General features: G+C 38.9%; 3 protein-coding genes across 3 annotated transcripts; all 3 read left to right on the forward strand.

Annotated features, from left to right (window-relative positions):
• The first annotated feature begins 11,361 nt into the window (after positions 1-11,361).
• LOC104451099 (receptor-like protein 13) lies at positions 11,362-13,497 on the forward strand. Its single transcript, XM_039309955.1, has one exon. It carries the CDS (start codon positions 11,362-11,364, stop codon positions 13,495-13,497), a length of 2,136 nt encoding a protein of 711 aa, XP_039165889.1.
• Positions 13,498-15,399: 1,902 nt separating this feature from the next.
• Positions 15,400-22,849, forward strand: LOC104447774 (glucose-6-phosphate isomerase). The gene is made up of 14 exons (XM_039310474.1): positions 15,400-15,512; positions 17,353-17,612; positions 17,711-17,948; positions 18,498-18,568; positions 18,786-19,125; positions 19,351-19,717; positions 20,114-20,288; positions 20,697-20,765; positions 20,866-20,946; positions 21,035-21,087; positions 21,182-21,320; positions 21,843-22,106; positions 22,257-22,423; positions 22,731-22,849. The coding sequence occupies exons 9-14, from the start codon at positions 20,869-20,871 to the stop codon at positions 22,825-22,827; spliced, it is 798 nt and encodes a 265-aa protein (XP_039166408.1). The 5' UTR covers positions 15,400-15,512; positions 17,353-17,612; positions 17,711-17,948; positions 18,498-18,568; positions 18,786-19,125; positions 19,351-19,717; positions 20,114-20,288; positions 20,697-20,765; positions 20,866-20,868; the 3' UTR covers positions 22,828-22,849.
• On the forward strand, positions 17,700-20,308 carry LOC120285961. Its single transcript, XM_039309956.1, has 5 exons — positions 17,700-17,925; positions 18,498-18,568; positions 18,786-19,125; positions 19,351-19,454; positions 20,114-20,308. Exons 1-5 carry the CDS (start codon positions 17,700-17,702, stop codon positions 20,306-20,308), a joined length of 936 nt encoding a protein of 311 aa, XP_039165890.1.
• Positions 22,850-24,532: the final 1,683 nt, after the last annotated feature.

Raw genomic sequence — 24,532 nt, forward strand, 5'->3', positions numbered from 1 at the left:
TATAAACATGAAGTGTCTTTCATTATGTATGTGGACTTGGGTGTTGTTGGTTTTGATGGAAAGTGGAAGAAGCATGGGTTGCTTGGAAGAAGAGAGGAATGCAGTGCTTAACATTGAGGCTGCCATCAATCGGTCTTCTACTTGGTCATGGCGCAATAGCCATGATGACTGTTGTGGCTGGTATGGCTTGACGTGCAATGACACTACTTCACGGATAACTCAGCTAGATCTATCCGGGGCACGTGATTGGATGGAAGGAGAAAAGCCTTGGGTTATTGACACCACCTTATTCCTTCCTCTAGAGGAACTTCAAGTGTTGGATTTAAGTGCTAATTTTCTCTCAGGTAAATCTCTCTCTCTCTCTCTCTCTCTCTCTCTCTCACAGTTATTTGTTTCATTTTTCTTATTTCAATTATGTTTCTAAGCAATTGTTTACTTTTTGAACAATGAAAAAATGTCATACTGTGGTGCTATAAAGTATAAAAGTGAATTGGATGAATTAATAACAAACATATGATTGCACAATGATGCAGTTCTTAAAGTAGTTGATTGCACATATCATAAATTAATTACAAGACTCATCGCCATGATGATGATAACTACGAAGAACAAAAATAGAATCAGCTCAGTAAGTAATGATTTACCGAATTGGGACCCCTTTTTTTTAAAAAAAAAATAAAGGTACAATGGTTTGAATTTTTCACCCCAACAATTTTGCACTTGTTTGGAAGTGGACCAAAATCTACTTAATAGTTTTATTCATGTCTATCTCTTTAGATTCAAAATAAGAAAAATAAAATCAAGTTTATCATTCTACATATCAACGTTTACATTTTTGGAAAGGTTTTGAGTGTTTAAAATAAATGAAAATCAAATTGTGAGAACCATAAGATTTACAAAAGTTATAAGAAAATTTGAAATTAAAAATCACGAAAAGTAGATTGGTAGAGAGGATTAATTTAGAGGGAAGAGAAAGGATCTTAAAGGTAGTGTAATGGTTGGATAGAGAGAAAGAAACGGAGCAAAATAAAAAAGATTAGAACATATCAAGAGGAATTATGTATAACTATCCGTCCTTTATATTCCTCATATAAAGGGATTTTGAGGGATTGAGGGCACTGATACTTTTACTAAACAATTTTTTTTCTTTCCCACATTTACATTTGATTTATTTCAAATTATAAATACTTCAAATTATATTTACATAAAAATACAAAAAGAGATAACACATTATTTATTTTCCCTTTTCTTATTTTATCTTATAATTATTTGTATTTCTTATTTTCTATTTTGGTTACATCTTCCGACATCTATATTTATATGAATGCATGGACTCATGCGTGGTCGGAGAAGGCAAATTGTTCCAAAATCCCAAGACACTTTACCCATCATGCATCTAGACATGCAAGAAAATTAGAAAACCTGTTATTAGTGCTCTCTAGGTCAACCTTTTAGATAAGGAAAGTCACATTTAGGTACGTGTGTTTCGGGGACAGTATTTTCCAAAAATTAATTTTCCAAACCGATCAATAAAAATATTTATGTATAAATTTAAGAAAGTGAATTCCCAAATCTCAAAAGATGAAAACACTTTATGGAATTACTTCTCTCAAATTGTTCGATAGTTTTTTTTTCTTTTTCTTTTACTCTACTCTAGTGCCGACAACCGGCGAAGGTCGACCTCGTTGGGATTGGGCGAGCTCAAGCTCGCCAGTCTTTAATAGAGGTCATCGAGGTGGAGCCTCACCAGCTTGTGCCTATGTCCGATTGCCGAGGCTCTGGGATCAATAGAGGGAGAAGGAAATGAAAAGATTATTTAAAAATTCAAAAGAATTGCTTAAAATGAAGTCATGAGATTAAAAAATTTTCAAATGCAATTCAAATGCAAAAAAAAAAAAAAAAAAAAACGTTTTCGGTCACATGTTACCAAATAAAGAAAACTTAAATATTTTTTTGGAAAATGTTTTTCTTGGACAAAAAAGCATTTTGTTTTACCATAGAGTTTTTCTCAAAACAAACGCTTGAGTAAGTAAGGGGATCTTATACAAATAGCCATAAATAAAAATGTAAAATAGATTATCCATGGATCAATATGACCTATTTATTTACAGATTATACTCACACTCAAAGGAGAAAATATTGTGTGGGCGAGCTCGTCCACGTCACTACGGAGCCAGCCCACTCAATGATCAAATGTGGTGTCTAGGATCCACTTTCTCTCCCTCTTTAGTGACGCTCCTATAGTATCAATCTCTTCAACTGTACGACACTCTTTTCTCCTCTCTTTTGTGCCTTTCCAGAGAAAGATTGAAGCCTAATATTTTTCGAGATACTCTTCGCTCCCAAGAGCCCCCATAGGTTGCATCTCGAACTCAAAACCGCTGCCTCTACCTACGACACTCTCTCTCCTCTCCAGTTGTCTGTTTATCACCACCTCGCTCCCTTCCACCACCAAAGCCGATCATCCTCACTTCTGCCCATCTGCAGCTCGTCCTTACCGTCGTCTACCTCGAGCTCAGCTAGCGCCCTCGAACCTCAGATTTTGGATCTAAGCTCAAGTGAGCCCTAGACCTTGGATCTCAATTGATTCTAGGTTGAACAGGGTATATAGTAGCCACATCTGGATTTTGGGAGATCAACTGCCATTGTTGACCCCTAGTGGACAAGTTCTCGTGGCATGGAGGCGGCAGTAGAGAAAGACGTGGGGGTTGGGGCGGAGGCAGAATCGTCTAATGCTGAGTGAAAGGGAGAATGAAGAAAGGAGGCGTAAAAAACAACATATAATTGAATTAATAAAGAGAGAGGACTTAGGAGGATAAGAGAAGAGAGAGAAAGTGGAACCCAACTGGAGTCACGTGTTGATATTTGAGTGGGCTTCGATATAGAGGGTTGGCCTACACAATAAAGTGCGGTCCAATTTTTCTACTCTCTTGGTGCCTTAGACTCTCTCTTCGTTTCACCGCTTCCCTTCTAAGTATCCAAATTTGAGAAGCCGAAAACAAGACCGAAGCATAGGGGATGAAGTACTCCCAAATAAGCAAACAAGCTCTCTCTTCCCAAATTTTCATCACCACTAGGAACACGTGTTGTCATCGTTGTCTGTCGTTGCTTACCCCGCCACACTTTATCGACACAGCCCTACCTCCGCTCGAGCCATACGATGTCATCGGCGACCCAACATTTGACCTCTAAGCTCAACAAGGCCGCCCATCCCCCGCCTTCTCTCTTCGACTATCTCGCCATTGCGGCAATGCATGCACCAGCCCTCAATGGCGGTCGCTAACCAAAAAGACCCAATTGCGGTTGTTGCTGGCCCATTTTGACCTTGGATTGATAGGCTTAGGCGTCAGATCTATAGCCTGGTCGACCTCAGATCTAGAATGTGAGGCTTGATTATGCTAGCTTACTTTGAGTTCGAAGACACCGAGGATAAACCATGATGATGATAGCGAAGTCGGAGGCAAGGGTGTTGACCTAGGGCAAAGGTCTCTATAACAGTATGTGTCTATCGTTAAATCTATCTAAACTATTTTGAAATTCACCGATGCCTCTATAAAGCTCCATCATCTCTTTATTCATTCTCCAGATGGAGTTGTTATCGTCCTATAGCCAATTTCTAGGTCATCTTGTACGCCACCACTTAGATGACCTTATTGTCTTTGGATGCCACCACAAGATGATTGGTCCACAGGATGTCATCAGGGGGATTTTTCCTTAAAGGATAATTGTAAATCTACTCTTTTGAAAGTTTGATACCTCAGCGCAGAATCATAACAAAATTGATTTCCCATCTTCTTTTCCTTTTGCTTTTCTTTATTTTCTTTTTCTTTTTCATTCTTTTCACTTTTCCCCTTCTCCTTTAGTCAGTAAAATTACCAATTCGATTTTGAGCTCATTAGATGAATGCCAATTTAAATCTAAACTTTTCAATTTTGTCGATGTATTCATACACATTTCCGTGAAATTTCAATGAAGTTTTTTCTACCAATTGCCATTGGAAATTGCTAACGTGGCGGTCCAGTTATTATCGGTCATCCTAGGTGACATGGCTAGTGATTTGACTTACACAATTCTTGATGAAATGATGTTATTTTGCATACTTTTTAAAATTTTCTGTTTTTTACTTCTTTACTTTTCTGCTCTACTGTTCATCTTCTTCCTTAGAGAGTTGAGACGACCAACTCGCTCTGTCTCCATAACACTACATTTCCCCAGAAGATCTTGTTGGAACCCTAGCTATCCCGACTAATAGCAAAGAATCATTTATTTATTTATTTATTTTACTGGCAATTATTATTGAGTTTCTGCTCATTCAATGTCCCACGAAATGTTGCGCTCTATTCTAGGTGACTCCTAGATCGGTCGTCTCAAAATCTATGCTTAGCGTTTTCTTTGACCCTTTTGCTTAAGAGCACGAAACTATTGTTTCACAACTCCTCACTTTGTGCTATGAAGAATCCAGCTATTTTTAGCTCCGATTTAGCGCCTAGAAAGTTTATCTTTTTCTTTCCCCCTTTAGCTAATGCGAGCATCTTGTCGTCCTTCATCATTGTTGTTCATTGTTTCCTCTACATTTTTCGAATTTCTTTGTTTTAGCGAGTGGTGAAAGTTTGGTACATGCATTTCTTGACTCACAAATGCACCCTTCAGAGAGTTTTGTTTTTTTCTTTCTTGTTCTAAAATTTAGATGGATCTTTACTTGCTTTCACGTTTTTCTCATTGCCACAAATTGAGAACAAGAAGTGCCGAAAATGATAAGAATGTCGCTGATTTTAAGGATCTCCAAAATCAGAGTACTTGGATCCCAGCAACCCCAGCCAAGCTATTTTTCCCCAGCCGAAACATTCTGCCACCGTGATCAATGAATAGGAGCTTTCTAAGGAAGAAGATGAACACTAGCACATAAAAGGAAAGAAAAGAAAAAAGGAAGAAAAAATAGAGCAAAAATAGGAAAATCAGAAAAATATACAAACCAAAGGTGTTTTATTAAAAATTGTATGTGTCAAATCACCAGCCGTGCCGCTTAAGATGACAGTTGATAATTGGAGATCACGCTAGCAATTTCTAGTAGCAATTTGCCAGAAAATATTACGTTGGAATTTCATACAAATGTTTCAGACTATTTGCAAATTTGAATGGTCTAGGACTAATTAATATTCGTACAAATATGTTTAAAATTAATTTGGTACTCATTCCCCTTTAGTCTCTATTCGCTCTCCCACTTCTTCTCTCACACACAAACTCACCATGGACCCTCATGCTATGCCATGTATGTTGCCACGTGATAATTACAGATGTAAAATAAAGAATTGTTGGGTGGGGAGCACACAGCTATCTCAACTTTGCAAGTTAACTAAATAAAATAAATACTGTTAAAGGCACAAGCTACTCACTTATGAAATTGGCTTACAAAGCCACGCAATAGACTTTTTTTTTATGCTTCGATACATTGGACCACTTGGTTTCTGCCTATGAATAAATTCTCCTCATCATGAGCATATAGTTATTCTCGATATATTAAAGATAGTTAGATCTATGATATCTATAAATAATTAATTAACCATAATGCATGTATGAATCTTTCTACAATCAGATTTAAACGGAACGCTATATCTAAAGAAATTGAAGAGCCTTGAGGTGCTGGATCTTTGGTGGAACAATTTGGCGAATGATGCTCTCACGAACATTGCGAGGATAACGTCTCTTAAGACCTTAAACATCAGTCACTGTGAATTGAATGCCTCTTCGAAGTTATTGGAAGGTACTTCTGTGAAAAGGCTTTCGTTTATCATTATTAATAACTTATCATAGAAGCACGTACAATTGTTTGACCATAAGTAAATCAATGTCATGTTTTAATGTGTTATGATGTCGGTGATCCTTAAAAGTTCGATTTTTTTTTTTCAACCTTTCTCTGATCTTTGAAGATTGAAATTTAGTCCCCTTACTTGTAGTTTTGTGCAACTTTTTCCATGGGCCAATCTGAATAATGGTGTAGCAACATAACTGATTCACAAAGCCATAGCTAAGAAGATTAAATACTAAAACGACAATATACCAAGGGAGTTCAACTATTATATAGGAATCATAACCAAATTAAATGCAAAAGTTAATCAGAAATCAAAATCAAACAATATTTAAAGTTTGCATATTAAACCACAATGGTGGTCAAACTTTAGGGATTGCAAGTGTCAATAAATTCAATAGAGCCATGAAGCCTAAGAAATTAAATCACACTAAAGCTCAAACAAAGCAACCTTAATGGACATACATGTTTAGATTGATTTTTACTTTACTCTTTTTGCTTATATTAAAGGTTGCAAATCTTTCACTTTGACTTTTTTTTTTCAATTTCAAAACACCCACAGCATACACAACTGTGGAGACATAGTTTTCTGTTTATTTTTAAATTAAGTTATATTTTATATTTCGACAATATAGTAAAAAAAAAATTGTTTTGTACTTTTCACGAAGCAAAAAAAAAAAAAAAAAAAAAAGGAACACACATCATCTTTTGTCTATGGTAATACTTCTTGATTAAATTACCTGTAGAAATGAAAGTACAATAAGCGAGTCAATAACCTTAAGTTGTGAGTTGAGAGAGAGTGAAGAACTATTGTTATGGAATGGTAATTAACTTATGAGACTCAAACTAAGTTATTCTTAATAATAGTGTTGCTGCAAAGTAATAAACTTTGTGAGAGAGAATCTATTGCATGCAAAATATGATAACAAGACTATAAGTGGCTACTAGCTCCTAGAATTAAGGCAATAGGGTTAGGCAACAATAGAAGGGCCTTTCTCGAAAGGGAAAAGTGCACCATAAATCTTATAATTTATCACGAAAGTGCAATCGAGTTTTAAAATTTTAAATAATGAAATCAAGTTCTAAAATTTGTCAAATTGATACAATGTGATTTGGCTAACTAGACAAGCTGAAATATTGGTTTTTATTACTTTCTTAACATGCATGGTACTGATGTATGGGGGTGGTGAAGGGAGAGCCCCAATTGGTAGAAAAAAAACCCGCAACCCCTTGGAGTTATCCTGCGCTTGGAAGAAGAAGTAGAAAAAGGAAGAAATATAGTGATAATTTGATTCTTCGTCGCCATAGTAAATAGGGGAGAAAATCGAATTTCTTTCTTTTTCTTTATTTTTATTTAAAAAAGAAAATAGGAGTAATTAATGGGCGAACGACGGGAATTGAAAAAATGGTGGATAGAGCCCAGTAAGCTCCACATAAAGAAAAAAACTGATTTTTAATTTTTTTTTAAAAAGGGAAACAAATTTTAAAAAAGGAAAAATGATGAGAATTGCAAAATAATATATATATAAAACCACCACCATGGCCGCTCAAGGCAGCCATATAAATTGTCTATCAAGAAAAAAATTTCTAATACTAGTTAATCATGAAATTTATTCATTTTGAAATTAATCCTAAAATATATATTTTTTAAATATATTCTATTTATCATTTCAAATTTAGCTTATTTCATCACATGATTAAACTTTACTTAGTAAATAATTTTTTATCTTTTTGGTTTGTCATTGAAAATATTATCTCTTATTTGGATATTATCTATCAATTTTATATATATTAAAGTCGAAGCTATGTTTGCTCCTATACTCACCATGTGGTACTTCGCTTCAATGTAGAAGCATTGGCTTATTCATTTCTCATCAACAAGCTTTAATCTTTATTGAGTTAACTATAAGTAAAAAGACAAAGTACCTAGAAATTTTTTTTCTGACATTTATCTTTTTTGACATTATTACTCATTAATTGCAAACTTGAAAATTTTTTTAAAAAAGTGAGTAAAGATAATGTATCTTGAAATATATAATTTAACCGTCTAATGTAAGTTTACGCCACATGTGCTACTTAACTAATATATGTGATTGCCATGTCGCATAAATTGCAGCAAAACTTTGGATGCATTTGGCTATTAAGTTATAAATGATTGTTTATACCTAAATTTTGACTAAATATTTAATATTAAATTGTATAGATATTAGGAGCCAATTCAACCTTAACAAAGAAGGATTTCGCACATCACCTAGGTATTAATATTATTTGCATATACTGAACTTTATTTTTATTTTATTTTCCCTTATTTTACCTTATTTTGGATAAATAAAAAATAAAAAAAATATTATTTTTAAAAAAGGGCAAAAAAGGAGCTTAGGGGCTGGGTTTTCGCCCCAGCCCCCTTTAGTCCCCCCAACCAGGGGCACGAGCCCGGGCCTGGCTTACCCTAGATTCCCCTCGGCCCAACCCACTCTCTCTCCCTTCTCTCTTCCTCCCCCGCTACACGCCACCGAGGACATTGCTGAGCAGAAGCAACTAAGGGTGGAGTAGGTAGGAGACGGTGCAGGAGAGAGGAGGCGCAAAGCTAGGCCTGCTGCAGAGTGGATGGTGAGGGAAAGTCGGCTCGGCCAAGAGAGGGCCCGGTCTATGTGCCAAGGACCAGCGGTCAAAGCACCTCTGTTGACCGGGCTCCTTGCCTATAAATAGGGGGCCACAAGCTCGATTGAAGGAGGAGGAGGAGGGAAATCCAAAAAAAAAGGGCATCTATGAGGGGAACCGAGGGCAATGGTCGAAGAAAGGGGAATCGGAGAGGCTGAGGCAGAGAGAGAAGTTGGCCAAGAGTGAAATCGGAGGAGATCCGATCGAGAGGGCTTCAGCCGACACCTCGGCCATGTGCGAGCTCCGTTCGGCAACCTTGCCCAGCGGACGCTCCTGCGAGCCAAACCAGTGAGCCTTCCCTGACCATGTTCCTTGCCCTTCTTTGGGTGTGTTGCATCGGAGACCGTGGCCGTCTAGCTCACAAGAGCTCCGGCCACTGGCCATCCCTCATCACGCCGTCACGCGTGTTCTAGTTTGTGTTGAAAGCGCCGGCGCCGGTTCCGATCCCATTCGAGCCGAGAGTCCCCCCGTTCCAGTTGCGCACACCTCCTGCTCGACGGAATGTCTAAACCAAATCTAAGCTTGTGCTGAGAGTGCTCGTCTCTAAGATTGTTGGTTCATCATGTTGTCTTATCCTTGGCCATCACTGCCTCCCTTTCTTGGTCGAGGTCGACGCGTGTGAGCGTCTCTGGAGCATGGTTTACGAGTGGGGGGCGGGCTGTTCTGGCAAAACATCGAGGAGTAGGAGCTCTCGGTGAGGTCCAAGGAATAAGACAACATAGATGCAAGGGGGAGCTCGAGTCAGGTCGGGTTCGGATCATTCTCAGGTCGCGGGTTCAACTGGTCTAGGCATGAGGGTTTTCTTTTTTAGTCCATGCACGGACCGGGGGGATCACGAGACCAGGCTTAATAAATAAGCCCAGTCCGGTCGGGGCCCTAGTCGGCCTTGGCCTGAGTCGAGTTTGGATATCCAGGTTTGGTTGTTTATATTATAATATAATATTATTATTTTAATATATTTAAACATATTTTAAAATATTTAAAATAAAAAAATTCGGAAAATGATTTATTTTTTCCAAAAATTAGAAAAAAGATTTAAAAAAAGTTTCTCAATAATTTTATCCAAAAAAAAATGCATGAAAATCCTTCAAAAAAATCAAACTTCAAGATACTTCAAGATTTAAACAACATTAAATATCAAAAGGGCATTAGTTGATTAACTAGTGTAATCAAATTTTCGATCTTAATTTCTTTAATAACAACTGCTCCTTGAAAATGACTTATAGTTTGAAAAATCGAATTAAAAGTTGCGAATTGGTGGATTTGAGAGAACTTAGGCTAAGCTTAGATTTAGCAAGCCATTAGCCTTCATGCCCCGCGGGAGGGCACAAGGAGGTCGTGACATGATCGTTTTATTATTCTCAAAATTTTAACTCCTTAGGATAAATATGCACATTGTAGATGAAGATAAAATATATTGAAATAACTTATTCATATAATCTAAAATTTAAATTAAAAAGGAAATATGTCTTATTTGATATTCATTTTGTAAACATGCCTTTTTCAGTGTAGTCATAAATACAAATTTTATCTAGTTTTCTAAAATTAAAATAAAATGATTTGAATGGCAGCTTACTTTATCTCTTATTTTACTTAATATTCTATTATTTTAAATATTACAATAACATTGATTTCTTAGACGTTTAGGAAATTTGACTTATTTCACACATACATATTTGCAATTTATTTAGTTTTGCTTCCTCTGAAATTCACTTATCTAAAATATAGCTTATTTCATAAGTTCTACTGAAATTTTGTTTTAATGGTTCAATTCAAATAAAATTTATTTAATGGATAAGGAGAAAATGATCTCAAGTTTTGAGTTGAATGACAATCACATTTAAAGAATAAGATGTTAATTAGGAAATCCACACAATCTATCATAAAAATTATAATTAAATCGAATTTGTGAAGAAGCTATTACTCTTATCTAATTATTTTTTTGTACATCTATTTAATTACATTTTTTAGATTAAAATTTTCTTCCGTGTCTTATATGCCCAATTTTTTTGTACAAAACAATTTATAATAGTGTAATCGAGGTTACAAATCTATAATATACGTATAAAGCTATCTTTTAAATATTGATGTTCACTGCCTAAATTACTATCGTACACTTTCATAGTTACAACCCCATGATTTTAGTATAATTAAGGTTGAGAAGAACTTGACATCTTCATTACCATTGCCCATTGCTGCCTCCACCCACTGCGACGCTTAGTCCCATCATGACACCATAAAGCTCAGTCGCTAATTACCACCACCAAAGTCAAAATCACTACAGCAAGAACCGTGCACGACCTTCGACATAAGCCATTATGACTTCAGATATGAAGTATGGCCTCATGACGGGAAAGTGAGCTGGCAGTATGCATAGCGAGCTGGGATGATGGTGCAAATGGTAGTGGAGGAGAGGGGGTGGCGATGGTGAGTTGCTGCAGAGGACATGGAAGTGGAAGGGTGGAGAAGAAGAAGGGAAAATAAAAAGGAGAAAGTTAGCACCATTAAAAATGTTGAGAGCATACGCACAAATAATAATAATAATAATAATAATAATAATAATAATAATAATAATAATAATAATAATAATAATAATAATGAATAAAAGGAACAAGAAAAGCACATGATCTCACACTGCACTTAATGGAGGATCACATCGAATCCTTTTAGCAATAAAGTTTCAAAAACTACAATGAAATTAATCCTTAAATCTAGTATTAATATCAACTTTAGACTTGATTTCCAATCTGATTAAAATTTGTCAAACTCCAAAAGTAATTAAGTTTCTTCTTTTTTCGTTCTATTAATGTAGTGTAAAGAATAGGGGAAATGAAGCATTGTGCTAATGTGATTCAACTATAGAGCTCCATCTTATCAAAATTTTCTATTTAGTGATGATACTCATAGTTGCAACGTCTACTTCAGGCTTGTGCGGATTGAGGAATCTTGAAGAGCTGAATATTGATGGAAATGGATTATGGGGTCCTCTTCCGTCATGCTTTTGCAATATGACCTCACTCCGTGTGCTTATTGTCGGAAATAACAATTTTAGCGGGGACATTCCTTCATGTTTGCTCTCTAATCTCAAGTCACTTGAATCTATTGACTTCTCTTGGAATGCTTTTGAAGGCTCACTTTCGCTTGCTTCCCTAGCCAATAATTCAAACCTTGAGGAATTGTACCTACACGACAACCGGCATCGTCTGGAAGTCAATACAGAAGAACCCACTTGGTTTCCTTCATTTCAACTAAAGGAGTTTATATTATCAAACTGTGTGCTCAACAAAGACGCAAATGGCATAATTCCCAGCTTTTTGAAAGAGCAGTATGCCTTGAGAACGCTTGAACTCAACGACAATGGAATGATAGGAAATTTCCCAATTTGGCTATTGGACAACAATGTTAACCTAAGATCGTTGGAACTCAATGGCAACCATTTGTCAGGTGCTTTTTATTTGCCTTCCAATTTGAATCTTGTTAGCATGTGGTGCTTAGATGTGTCTGCTAATATTATTGATGGAGAGCTTCCCTCTTGGATTGGTACTATCCTCCCAAAATTGAACATTTTCAACATGTCGAACAACTTACTGAAAGGTAGAATACCTCCCTCAATGGGCAATATGAGCCAATTGCTTGCATTGGACTTGTCGAATAATGGATTCACGGGAGAGATACCGGAGACACTAGCTAAAAATTGTACGGGCCTTCGTACGTTGAAATTGTCAGGCAACAATTTGCAAGGCCAAATGCTACCGAGGAATTTTAATTTGATGAATTTGAGAATTTTGGATCTAGCTAGCAATAATTTCACAGGGGACATATCACCCGGAATATTGAATAGCTCCTTATTGGAAGCTTTGGATGTAAGTAATAATTTTCTATCTGGAACGCTTCCCAATTCGATTGCAGTTTTTGAAAACTTGCTAGTGCTCATGCTGTCGAGTAATTTATTGGAAGGTCCTGTACCATTGAGTTTCTGCAACATAAAGTTTCTCTATGTTTTAGACCTTTCAAGTAATAAGCTTGGGCCGAGTATACCCCCTTGTGCCAATGTTACATATATGAGGTTCTTGCATTTAGCAAATGACATGCTTGTTGGGCATTTTCCTGAGTTTCTTCTTGGAGGTTCATCGATTGTCACATTGGATTTAAGACACAATGCATTGTCAGGTGAGGTCCCCAACTGGATCGGTTCACTTCGGAACCTAAAGTTTCTTTTGCTACAAGGAAATAATTTTGAAGGTTTAATCCCTCGGGATCTATGTCTGTTGAAAAATATGAGCATATTGGATCTCTCCAATAATAATCTTTCTGGACAAATCCCTTCTTGTTTGAAAGATGTGAGATTTGGAAACGATGAGCCAACTATAGACTTATGTGGTGTCTTCAGCGTGAACCCTATAATAGGGAATGTTTTCATGATATTAGAAAAAGTAGAGTTCATGACAAAGAGGAGGTTGGAATCGTATAAAGGTAACATTCTAGAACTCATGTCGGGAATGGATCTCTCGCGGAACAATTTGAGAGGCTTTATTCCTCCAGTGGTCGGCTACTTGAGTGAACTTCGAGCATTGAACTTGTCACACAATCATTTGACGGGATCAATCCCAAAAACGTTTTCCAATTTAAATAACATAGAGAGCTTGGACCTGTCCTACAACAACTTAAGTGGTCCCATCCCTCCACAACTAATAGAGATCTACACCTTGTCAAATTTTAGAGTGGCTTACAACAACTTGTCTGGAAAGACACCAGACCAAAAAAATCAATTTGGAACTTTTGGTGAAGAATGTTATGAAGGTAACCCTCTTCTTTGTGGACTACCATTAACAAGATGTGATGGACCAAATACACTGCCATTTGTTAATCATACTAGGGAGGATGACTCTTGGAGAGAAGCCTTCTTGTGGAGCTTTGCAGGATCATATGTGGTAGCGTTCTTTGGGGTGGTTCTTTTTCTCTATGTAAACTCGCATTACCAGTTTGTTCTAGTCAAGCTTGTTCGTAAACTTATACCGTCGTTTCCCTAAGTTGAGAATATTCTTCTAAGCATTTTATGATGGAAAAATACGATGAAACAATGGAGAACTTTTGTTTTATAGGATTATGAGCATTTGAATCTTGACTGCATTTGAATGGTTGACCCCCACGGTGTTCCTATTATATTCCTTGTCCTACTAATGTGAATATTAGGATATTGATTTGTTTCAGAATTTAATATTCATTAAATTGTATCACATACAAACATTAGGAACATTTGCATTACTAGTACTAAAAAAATTAATTAAAACTATTATTTTTATTTTAAAGGAAAAAGGAAAACAAAAAAAGCGAGACCGGCCCGTCCTCCTTTTTCCTTTCCCTTCCTCCTCTTCGCTTGGGCCAACCCTTGTCTTTTCCTCCTTCCCCCTCTCTCCACATGTGCGACAAAAGAGCACGGAGGAAGCACAACACTGAGAGGAAACAGGACAAAGTGAGGACATCGTGTGCAACTCTAAGGAAGGATGTTTAGTCGGGGCAGCTGGCAAGGCGAGAATCCATGCGCTTCTAGTCGCCGTCTCCGAGCCAGGTAGGGACCCCCACGGTTGAACCTAATTCTGCAAACCTCTTTACCCTACTTGATCTATCCTCTCTCGAGTGAGGTGAGTGTTGACTCCATTTCTTTATCTCTTGCTCGTGCCAGACCTGAATGAGTTGGTTTTTGTTTAATGAGAACGTTGCTTGTTGATTTCTTTTGAGTTTAGGTGTGCGCTCGAGCTCCGAACTGGTCAATGTTTTCTTCCCCACTTGCTACTCATGATGTGCTCGTTGAAATGTCCGAACCAAGTTAGCATATGGTTCATTCCGTTTCTGGGTTCATTGTTTTCTTGAGTCTTATGTTCGAATGCCATGTGAGAGCTATGCTGGAGTCGAAATAACATTGCTGATCACTCATGAAACGTATTGAGTCTATTTACACATGTTTCTCTTTTGTCAATGTCCTCCGGTTTTTGTTCGTTTCGTCAAGTTGCAGTAAAAGGACAGCGTCCAACAAGCAGCAATGTTGATGGTATTCGCCCACGGTGGCAATCACAGCTGGTGGTGCGGGTGTTTAGTAAAGATTATGATGTGTTAGCGTGAGGACCGTTGATTGTTGTAATCCTCGGGTAGTAGATTTCGGTCATGCGTTTTTGGTGTGTGCTGAGTTTGTCTCGGGGTAAGCCAAGTGGGAAGAAGACGTGAGAAGGCTTTAGAGAATAGAGAGGAGAATTAAAAAATAAGAGGGTAAATGGGCTAATTTGGACTAAAATAGCAAAAAAGACGTAAGGGTATTTTGAGTGAGTCTGGGCTTAGTTCCGTTATAAGATTAGTAAGTTGTTTGGGTTTGAGTTGAAGCGAAGAGAGTGGGGCACAACTCTGGTGATGGTCTGTTTGGGTTTCGTCTGTTCTAATAGAAACTTTGGTGGGCTATTGATGATTTGGGCTTAACTTTCTTTTAGATCGGGCTTGAGTTATTGAAAATGGATTTAGTGTCAAAGCCTAAACGGCGCCTAAAGCCCGGTCCGAGTCTCTATTTTCTGGGCTTTTTAGTAAAAAAGTTTCACAAAAATTTTAAAATATATATGGAAAATTCGAAAATTCCTAAAAAAATCCAAAATTATAAAAAAATAAAAAATTAGAATTCCTCAAAAAAAAAAAAAATGAAAATAGTCTTCTTGGGTGATTTTCCTTTTAAAAAAAAAGTGAAAGCCTATTAACTCTAAAATTTTGCTCAAAATTAAACAAGTTCTTACTATTTCACCGTAAGTTTCAATTTTTCTTAAAAATGAATGTCCTTTGATATAAAGAAAATTAATTAATGAACTAGAAGCATTATAATATCTGAGACCTTGAGCCCGTCAATCAAAATATTGACCAACAGAAGCCTCATTGCCCGTCAATGCGAACGTCCCAATTTGATTTTCAATGATAGAGGAGCTCTCTTGTTGCTCTATTGAAAAAAATGCTCTCGGAAGTTCTTCATCGGGATCGTCATCTCTTCGGGGACAAGCATCTCCATAAAAAGGTAAAACAAACGGGCAATAGAGGATCGGATATAGGGGATTTGGTCTCTCTATCGGATTGAATTCAAGAGCTCCCCCGATTTCTCCCATTTCCATCGTTGTCATCTCCATCTCCTTCCAATTGGAGCTCTCGCGTAGCGGCTCCGCTCCCATCGACTTCATCGTCTCTACCTCATCGGCATCTGGCCATTCATCCACGAACCGATAGAAGAAGACGAAGACTCGATCTGGTGGCTCTCTTCTTTATGGAGCCACCGACGATGGAGGTCCATCTCTCTCTCTCTCTCTCTCTCTCCTCCTGCATTCCATTTGGCCAAAACTGTGGCCAACAGGAGGAGCTCGGCTTCTTCCTCACTCCACCGCTGTTCCTCCCTCCAGTTTGAGGTCACTACTCAGCTCATAACTGGAAGCTCACCTCCAGTTCATCGAGAGCGCCGCCTCAGCCTTACTATCCTCTCTTATGCTCTGTTTCCATGTCGCTAGCCAGAGTTTGTCAAATCGTAATGTTCCCCTTGTCGAGCGGATTCGAGACTATCTTTTCTAATTTGGATGAAGCTGGTCCAGATTTTCGAGAAAACGAAGCCGAGCCCCACTCCTCTCTTCAGCTCGTTTGAGAATCCATTTTTCTGGAGATCTTGGTTCTATCGTCTGTAGCTCCTCTTCATTGCTCCATCAACATATAGGCTCTATTTCCCGTCCAAGGACACCAGTTTTTCTTGGTTTGGTGCATCTCATTTATTCCAGGGGCTGGTTTTGCCTCTGTTCTCCCTTGTCCACGGATCATTTTGTCAAACCAAAACGACCCAACGATGCTGAGTTTTAATCATTGTCCACACCAGTGTGAAAACACTATCCCACCGGAATTGCTTCCTGTTTACTTAAGTCAGACCTGTTTAGATTGCTGAATTAATAGTTGCTGATCCATCGCCTTCGAAGTCCAAAATCAGAGCCATCTTCCATTGCAAACCCAATGACAACATCTCTAGCCCAGTGCTGTCTCGTGCGAGCAAGAGCCTAACTTCGTCCACTTCATACATGGCTTGCTGGAATGTCCGTGCCTGTATCTTGAAGCGCTTATGGATGCTGGGCACATTCTCACATGAGGCTTCTCATCCAAGAACAATCAGCTCCTGGTGAAATTAGACGATTAACAACTGGGTTACTCTTGTTCGATTAAACTTTAGAATCATTTTTTATTCATTCTCCATCCATCTCTTGATGTTTTATTTTGCTCTGCTTCTTTTTTTTTTTGGTAAAGTGCTCTGCTTCTTTTTTGTGTGGGCACAAGCTGATAATCCTCACTGGCCTTGAGGTACACTCCATTCAGTATCTAAACTGATATTTGGCAGCAAATTTGGAGAAATAGTCTTTCTCGTAGTTTTTTGATTGTCTACAATTTGTTAGGTTCGCTCAAGGTATGGGAGTTAGCTTGCTCATAAGAAGTTCTATACTAGTGCGATTAATTACTACGTGGGCTTGCATGTGATGTCATGGTGTTATCGCATTGCTCGTCACTTTTTGGTAGAGTTGGCAAAATGACCAATTGAAAAATAAGTCATAAAATGGAGAAAATATTCAGTGGTTCGTGCACGCCACGTCATCCGCTGACATGGCGCGCACATTCCACTCAGCTTTCGACACCTGTCCTGGGGGATCCGCTGGAAAATGAAAAGACTCGCTTGGCTCGGCTCGGTTCGGCTCGGCGTGGGACCCACAATCTGGTCAGACTGAGGAGAAAATCAGGCGCCATTTTAAAAAATTTCGGACCGAGCGAGGGTTTCTTCTTCTTCTTCTCTTTCTTCGCGCCTCTCACTCTACCCTCCCTCTCTCTCCGACGAACAGGACGCGACTCCCAGTCTCTCTGTGCCCTCCTTCTTTCCGACCGGCGAACCACGGCCAGCAACCGACGAACCACCGCACCGGACCGGCGAGAGGACCGCGACCCCTTCTCTCTCTCTCTCTGCATTCCCTCTTTCCGACCGACGAACCACCGCACGGACGAGAAGACCGCGAGCAATCGACGAACCGCGGACCTTCGCTTCCCCGGCCCCTCGCCGCCGGCTTCTCCCCGCCTCCTTCAAGATGCGGCAGCGCGGCCTCAGGTGCTCCGCTAGCTGGCTGTTTTCCTCGGTTTCCATGGTGCGTGTTCGGGATTCTCATTTTTTTTTTTCTTTTTGTTTCGTGTGTGGATGACTACTAGTTCTAGGAGCAGGAGGCCGCAGGTCAAGAAGGCTTCGCTGGATAGGCCGCCGTCGATTGTGGTTAATGGAGAGGGCGAAGAGGACGCTCCTTTGGCGGAGAGCGTGCGTAGCGCTGATTGGGAAATTGTGGCTGATGATTCTGAGGACGATGATTCCGATGGAGTCGTGATTGATGTGGAGAACCAGAATGCTGATAGAACAGAAGCTTCCGATAGTACGGCGATGGAGACAAATTTGGTATTTTTCTTGTAGCATTTCTAGTGCTTTCTTGGGAAATTTCTTTTTTTTAATCTGTCTGGATACGCGTATGCAATGTGTACATTGGTTCTAGTTCATGAATATCTCGCAAATTAAGAATTTGAGAGCATGTTTCCTTCGGGAGAGCTGCAATTGTCTTACAGCTTCAAGCACAGTGACACTATTGATGATTGATGTTGCAGTGCCGCCTATCCTATATAATGGCTTTACTTTTTGTACTATAGCATCAATGTGGTTGAATTGCAATACATCTACATTGCTCAATTATTAGGTTGTTCTTTCCTTAAAATTAAGGGCTTAGTTCACTTGCCCTTCCTTTTTGTTCTGTTAAAAACTAGAGAGCGAAGGCTCCATTTGCCTCTGTAATTTATTTTCCCGTCTGTTTTACCTATAGGAAATATGCTCTCATTCCTAGTCTTTTGAATATCTGTACATGTTCTTATATGGTGTGAATTGTTACTTCTATAGTAGGCCATCAATAGTTCTTTAAAGATATATTATTAATTGCTTCAATTTTTGTGGCTTCAGGCACCATGTTTCGTCGATGGAGTAACTCTCACCACAGTGAGGAAGATGACTCGCTGCAGTTTGAATCTAAGGTAATTAAGATTTCAAAATTGCAGCGCTTGTAAGGACTGGACATTTCGCAGAGTGTATCTCCTTGATCGATTGCTCATATTTATCTGATTTCCATGGCTGACCATGTGGTTGACCTAAGTCAGTAGTTTTTCTGGCCATGAGAAACCATGAAGTGGCCCTTTTTGCAGATAATACTTTACCGTCAATACACCCCCTTATCTGTACCCCTTTTTGCAGATCATGGGCATCGGAGGCAAAGTCGGCAGGAATTACAGCGGGAGTGATTCGACTTCGTCGACTTTCGTCGGGACACTTCATCCCGGAACGCCTGGTCCTCGAGGCCAGTACATGGTTCCAAGCAGTTACAGTTTCCCAAGGTCGATGAGTACTCCCTCAAGGAAGATTGAAGGGAGTTCGGCCACGTCTGGTGGTTCCAGAAGCAGTGGTTTCCCAAAGTCCAGGACTATGGTGGGCCCTGATGCTCATTCAGGATCTTCGGTTCTCATCTGCCACAAGTGCGGGGAGCAATTCAAGAAGTTGGATGCTGTTGAAGCTCATCATCTCTCCAAACATGCTGGTAAAATAACATCTTACCTTGAACCACATGATCATATCTGTTTCTGCATTGCCTTAGCAGTTTCTCATTCTCTGGTCTAGATAAATATAAAATCGTTTGTTTAATTTTGGAGTAGCCTGAACGAACTGGGGATTGAACTTCTGGTTTTTAGCTTATCTGAGGATGGAAATTCTTAGACTGAACTGTCAATTTGATTAATGTCATTGCAACTTTTTCTTTTTCCAGTAACTGAACTAAGTGATGGAGATTCATCCAAAAGGATAGTGGAAATAATCTGCCAAACGAGCTGGTTGAAGTCTGAGCACAGCAGTTGTGAACAGATTGAGAGGGTCTTGAAAGTCCACAACATGCAAAGGACCCTCGCCCGGTTCAAAGAATATTGAGAGATGGTCAAGATCAGAGCCAGCAAGTTATCCAAGAAGCACCCCTGCTGTTTGGCTGATGGGAACGAGCTCCTAAGATTCTATGGCACGGCCGTGGCTTGCTCGCTTGGTGCCAATTCTCTTGTGCCAAGTGTCAAACAACTGTGTTGATATGAATTCAATATTCTATCAAACACTCTTGAGGCAGTCATTAGTTGGTCCAATTCCTGGTAGAGATACACTAGCAGACACTACTTTTTTGGTGCACCACCAAGAGGCCATATTCAACTTATCTCGTAGTCCAGCGGCCAGCAAAGAATAGAACAACATAGATTAGTCCCATTTTAAAGTTTGCCTGCTCTCTCATGCCATGCCCGTCTCTTTTTGCATTGCTCTTGGCTCTTGTTTCATCTTTGGCTTGGTACATCATTTATCTGTGCATGAGATGCTGTTACAGTTGTAGAAATGCTTTAAATCCATCATTTTGAAGGCTAATATCCCGAGACTCCTTATTCTCTCACTTCGTTGTGCTGTTAATATGAGAGGATGTATTTCCTCCTCTTTTTAAATCCAAGTTACGAGAATTCTCCTGATCCAAGACTGACGCTTCACATTTTTTGGCGCAGGTTGTGAAGTACTTCTTGGATGCTAAGACTTTTCAAAAGGTTAAGTTTGTGTACCTGAAGAACAACGACAGTGTCGAGCTCATGAGATCATTCTTTGATGAGGAGAACCTTCCTACTGAGTTCGGAGGAAGAGCAAAACTGAAGTACGACCATGAAGAATTCTCTAGGCTAATGGGTTTGAGTTTTTGGCTTTAGCTTTGACTTTAAAGAAATGAAGTTGGTAGAAGACATAACTTCCAACTTGAAAGTGACTGGCTCATTTTGAGAATTTAATAGTACTGAATGCTGAACCTTAAATCATAGATGTTTGGATTCTTGGATAATTTTACTTCTAAAATGAAGCATATAATAACTTTGAGTGACCAAAAGCCATAATACCTGATGTGCAGTCGCTATCACCCCCTTCAGTGCAAAAAACAAAAACGAAAAAAAAAAAAAAAAAAACGAAAACACACACAAAAGAAGAAGAAGTTACAACATAAGAACTATTGGTAGTTTTCCGTAGCTGTCTGAGTGGCTTCTCTACTGACACTGATCAAAGGATGGTTCTTGCCTTTTGTAGTCCTACTTTTTTCTTTTCCAGGTGAAGAACAACCCTGCTGCATTGCTTGCTTTATGTTGGTATTGGGCTTCTGATGGTGTAGGATCTAAGGTGTTATATTTGAATGAGAGTGTCTTCTGAATTGTTGTTTTTTTCCCTTTCAGTTTGCAGTCATTGACAATTGTTTCACTATTTAAATTGCTGCTGTCAGGACATGGTAATTCTTCCTTACAAAGACAGCCTTCTGTTATTCAGTTGGTATCTGCAACAATTTGATTTGGATGGCAATCGGGTATGTGTTTAATTTTTGGTGAAAGTAAGGAGTTCCATCTCCATCTCTAGTTTCCAAAATGTTAAATCTCAAATTGTTCATTTCACAGGTCAATCAAGGGCTTACTGTTTATGGGAATAAAGGAAGCCCAGATCAGCATGCGTAAGTTATTTTTGATAAAGTAATGCCACTATTACTTTTACATGCTGGTGACGTGATTATTCCTGATGCATGTTATTGTCTAATTTCCATATAGCTACAAACAACAGCTGAGAGAGGGTGTGCACAACTTCTCCGTAACATTCATTGAAGTGCTTTGTGAGAGACCACCTGGTCATGATTGGGAGCTTGAACCTAGTGTTACCTGTGGTGACTATCTGTTTGGAATGCTTCAAGTTAGTTTACAATAAGAGCTACTAATATTTACCTTTAAGAAGATTCTAGCAATAGTCGAAGTTCTTATGTCTATTGTTTCTGAAGTTTAAGATCTCACACTTCTCTTGGAAAGGAGACATGAGTTCAGTGGATGATTTACTTATAGTCACTCGGTTGTTTTCTGCAATTGATCCCTTTTAGATATGGTGAACTTCTGTAGGGAACGGGCTATGCTCTATATGCCAATGATCGTGAGTCTATAACAGTCACTGTTGAAGAAGTGACCCCTAGATCAGTGGGGGCTCTTATAGCATTGTATGAGCGAGCAATTGAGATATACGCCTCATTAGTTAATATTCATGCCTATCATCAACCTGGTAAATAGTTTACCTTATAATTCTTATTTAAATTAGATGATTGCTATATGTTTTGGGCTTGTTGCTGTTGAGAATATGTGTGGCCTCTCTGAGTCAAGAAATCAAATCAATTCATCCAACTGGCTGTCTTTTTTCTTGGCCCCGATGTGCGACTGAAATTCTTAGGTGTCGAAGCTGGGAAAAAGGCAGCAGCAGAAGTATTTGCTCGTCAAAAAGGGGTTCTGGCTGTACTCAATGAGGCCAGGTATCTTACTAGAACAAGCTTGTCTAAGATGGAAACTATCAGCTCTTAAGGAATGGGGAACACTTAAAGGAACTGTTGAGTGGGGTGGTAGAAACATGGATAAGAAGAAAAGCAAGCTCGTAGGCATTGCAGATGATGGACAGAAAGAGATCCGCATTGAAAGGACAGATGAATTTGGCCAAATAGTAAGTTTTCAACGGAAAAAAGATATTAATCATAAAGCCTTGTAATACTAAATTGTCCATTATAATTTCTTTTGCGTCTGACAAAGAAACGCCAATTCATTACTTTGATGTTTTTATGCCAATCTTCTTGTTTTGAATGTTTTGCAACAGTTAACCCCAAAGGAAGCTTTCCGATTGCTTTCCCGTAAATTTCATGGAAAAGGGCCTGGCAAAATGAAGCAAGAGAAGCGCATGAAGCAATACCAGGAAGAATTGAAGTTGAAGCAGATGAAGAATTCAGACACGCCTTCTTTGTCTGCAGAGAGGATGAGGGAAGCTCAAGCCTTTCTTTTTCTTTTTTTCCCTAATAGTAAGCCATGCTTACAAAGTTCTGGATGCATATTAGTATGTTAACTTCCTATGCAATAAACTTCCTCCCAGTTCTTTACATGTGTCCACTTTCGATAGGATTTGGAAGAAGATTTGGCAGCAGAACATGATCATCTATCAACTGGAGTCCAAGATAAGGGAATTACGGCAAGTCATCAAAAGTTTAATCATGCAGTACACGCAATTGATTCTCTGTAGTCAACATGATTCCAAGAATCTGGACATTTGTTGTTCTGTATAGCACGCTGTGGAAGAGAAAGATGAGTTTTTAACACCGGCAAATGAGAAAGAGTCAATTGTATATCTGAACCTATTGTTGATGCTGAAAGCAAGGTGGCTAATGGTTATATAGATGCAGAAGTACTTTTTCTCAACTCTTTTGATTTTATTGCTTTAATGTGACTGCAAACCCGACATGTATTCAGGCACTTCACTTTGTCACCGTATTCGTCACTCCCATCACAGCAGTCTTATGTATCATGGAGCAGGCAAAGAACATATTTTAGGAGGAAACATTAAGGAGGCAGAAAAAGAATGACCACCTGCTAGTTAACCTTTGTCCAGCGGATGCTAAAATCAGTATTACAAGAACCAGAAGATCTAACCTATTGAGGTCAGATGATGTCAGCATATAAATCTTTTATAGGACCTTAGCATTTAATTTTGAGTGCTTTGAGTACGGAAGCACATATGAATTTATTTTCGAAAGTTTTAAAGAAAAAAAAAAGAGTTGCTGAAGTTTATTTCAAAAATGGTTGTTGGATAAGAAATAAAAAAAAAAAATGAGGTATCAGGTTTGGATGCCAAGTTTATTTTAAACTAGGTGCGTGTAAATTTTTTTTTTTTTTTGGTGCATGCAAATTTTATATGCTTAGTTCCATGAAGTGATCACTGGAGTCATGAAAATCCGTTATTTAGATTGAGTACAGACTGGAATGCTTCAATCTACATTCTCCTCGTAAATCTTTTGACTAGAAAAAGAGATTTTAAGAATCAGGATCGGCACCGATACTCATTAGTCGCCCCTTTCGCTTCACGCATTGCCATCACCTCTGGCAAAGCATTGTGCAATCTCTCCTTAAGCCACACTGTCCTCCATACTCCTTGATGATGATGAGTGTAAAGCTAATGAGGCAGGAAAGTTAAACGTCTCATAATGAGTGTAAAGCTAATTAGGCAGGAAAGTTAAACGTCTCATTTGATCAAGTGTTCACTTGAAAAGAAAAGTGCGTTATATTTCAATTCGCTAGTGAAAGGGTAAACGGAAAAGAGCGAAGTAACAAATTGCTTTTGAGAAAAGAGACCATGGCGTCAAGAATCAACAGATTAACATCAATCAACAGATTAACATCAATCGCATTGACAAAATTTTGTGGAGAAGCTGATACATGCATCCCCATGAAATGTCAACAAGCATTAAAACTCATGCCAACAACTTGGCGAGTTCATCAACCCTCAAGCTTCCTAGTGGTGATACATACAAGCGGTGTTCATCCAACTCTTTTTTCCTTTGAATTTTTGTATCTCTCTACTTGTTTCCTCTCTCCGTAAGTGTAGAAGAAGGTTCGCCTTCGGCATCTACATTTCCATCTTCTTCCTTCACAATCTTCTTGGACACAGCTCTCCTAGGTGGGTGCCTGAAAATGGGGCCAGGTGGAGCAGTCTTTGCAAAAGCAACCGCCCTTTGGTAAGCAGTGTCAACATCCAATGAATTACTAATCAAGATAAGTGCACTGCCGTTCTCGACAGCCTGCCTTAACATCGTGCAGTTTCTCTGTTTCCACCATGGTCTCGGATTCTTCCGCAACAACATCGTGCATAGCAGCAGCTGCATTGATGCTCTTTGCATCTTCTGATTCTTCTGCTTCACTGCTTTTGCCGCCTACAGTGATTTTATTTCCATCAACCTCCCTCAAAATTGAATCTGCATCAGTAACTCCATATACCTCGTTTTCTTGAACAGAAGGAGGACTGGTTTTGCCAGGAACTTCCTGTTTTTCATCCTGTTCTGAGATTACTGGAAGAGGAGATCCTTCACATGCACGATCAACACTAGA

This window comes from Eucalyptus grandis, chromosome 3 (assembly GCF_016545825.1).
Source record: "Eucalyptus grandis isolate ANBG69807.140 chromosome 3, ASM1654582v1, whole genome shotgun sequence".
NCBI lineage: Eukaryota > Viridiplantae > Streptophyta > Magnoliopsida > Myrtales > Myrtaceae > Eucalyptus > Eucalyptus grandis.

Excerpts from the sequence above, each read along its gene's own strand:
- LOC120285961 (XM_039309956.1), top strand. The coding sequence starts at position 17,700 with ATGACTACTAGTTCTAGGAGCAGGAGGCCGCAGGTCAAGAAGGCTTCG. Across the intron at positions 17,926-18,497 it reads TAGAACAGAAGCTTCCGATA|GCACCATGTTTCGTCGATGG; the intron begins GTACGGCGATGG and ends TTGTGGCTTCAG. Across the intron at positions 18,569-18,785 it reads CGCTGCAGTTTGAATCTAAG|ATCATGGGCATCGGAGGCAA; the intron begins GTAATTAAGATT and ends CCCTTTTTGCAG.
- LOC104447774 (XM_039310474.1), top strand. The coding sequence starts at position 20,869 with ATGGTAATTCTTCCTTACAAAGACAGCCTTCTGTTATTCAGTTGGTAT. Across the intron at positions 20,947-21,034 it reads TTGATTTGGATGGCAATCGG|GTCAATCAAGGGCTTACTGT; the intron begins GTATGTGTTTAA and ends TTCATTTCACAG. Across the intron at positions 21,088-21,181 it reads GGAAGCCCAGATCAGCATGC|CTACAAACAACAGCTGAGAG; the intron begins GTAAGTTATTTT and ends ATTTCCATATAG.
- LOC104451099 (XM_039309955.1), top strand. The coding sequence starts at position 11,362 with ATGATACTCATAGTTGCAACGTCTACTTCAGGCTTGTGCGGATTGAGG.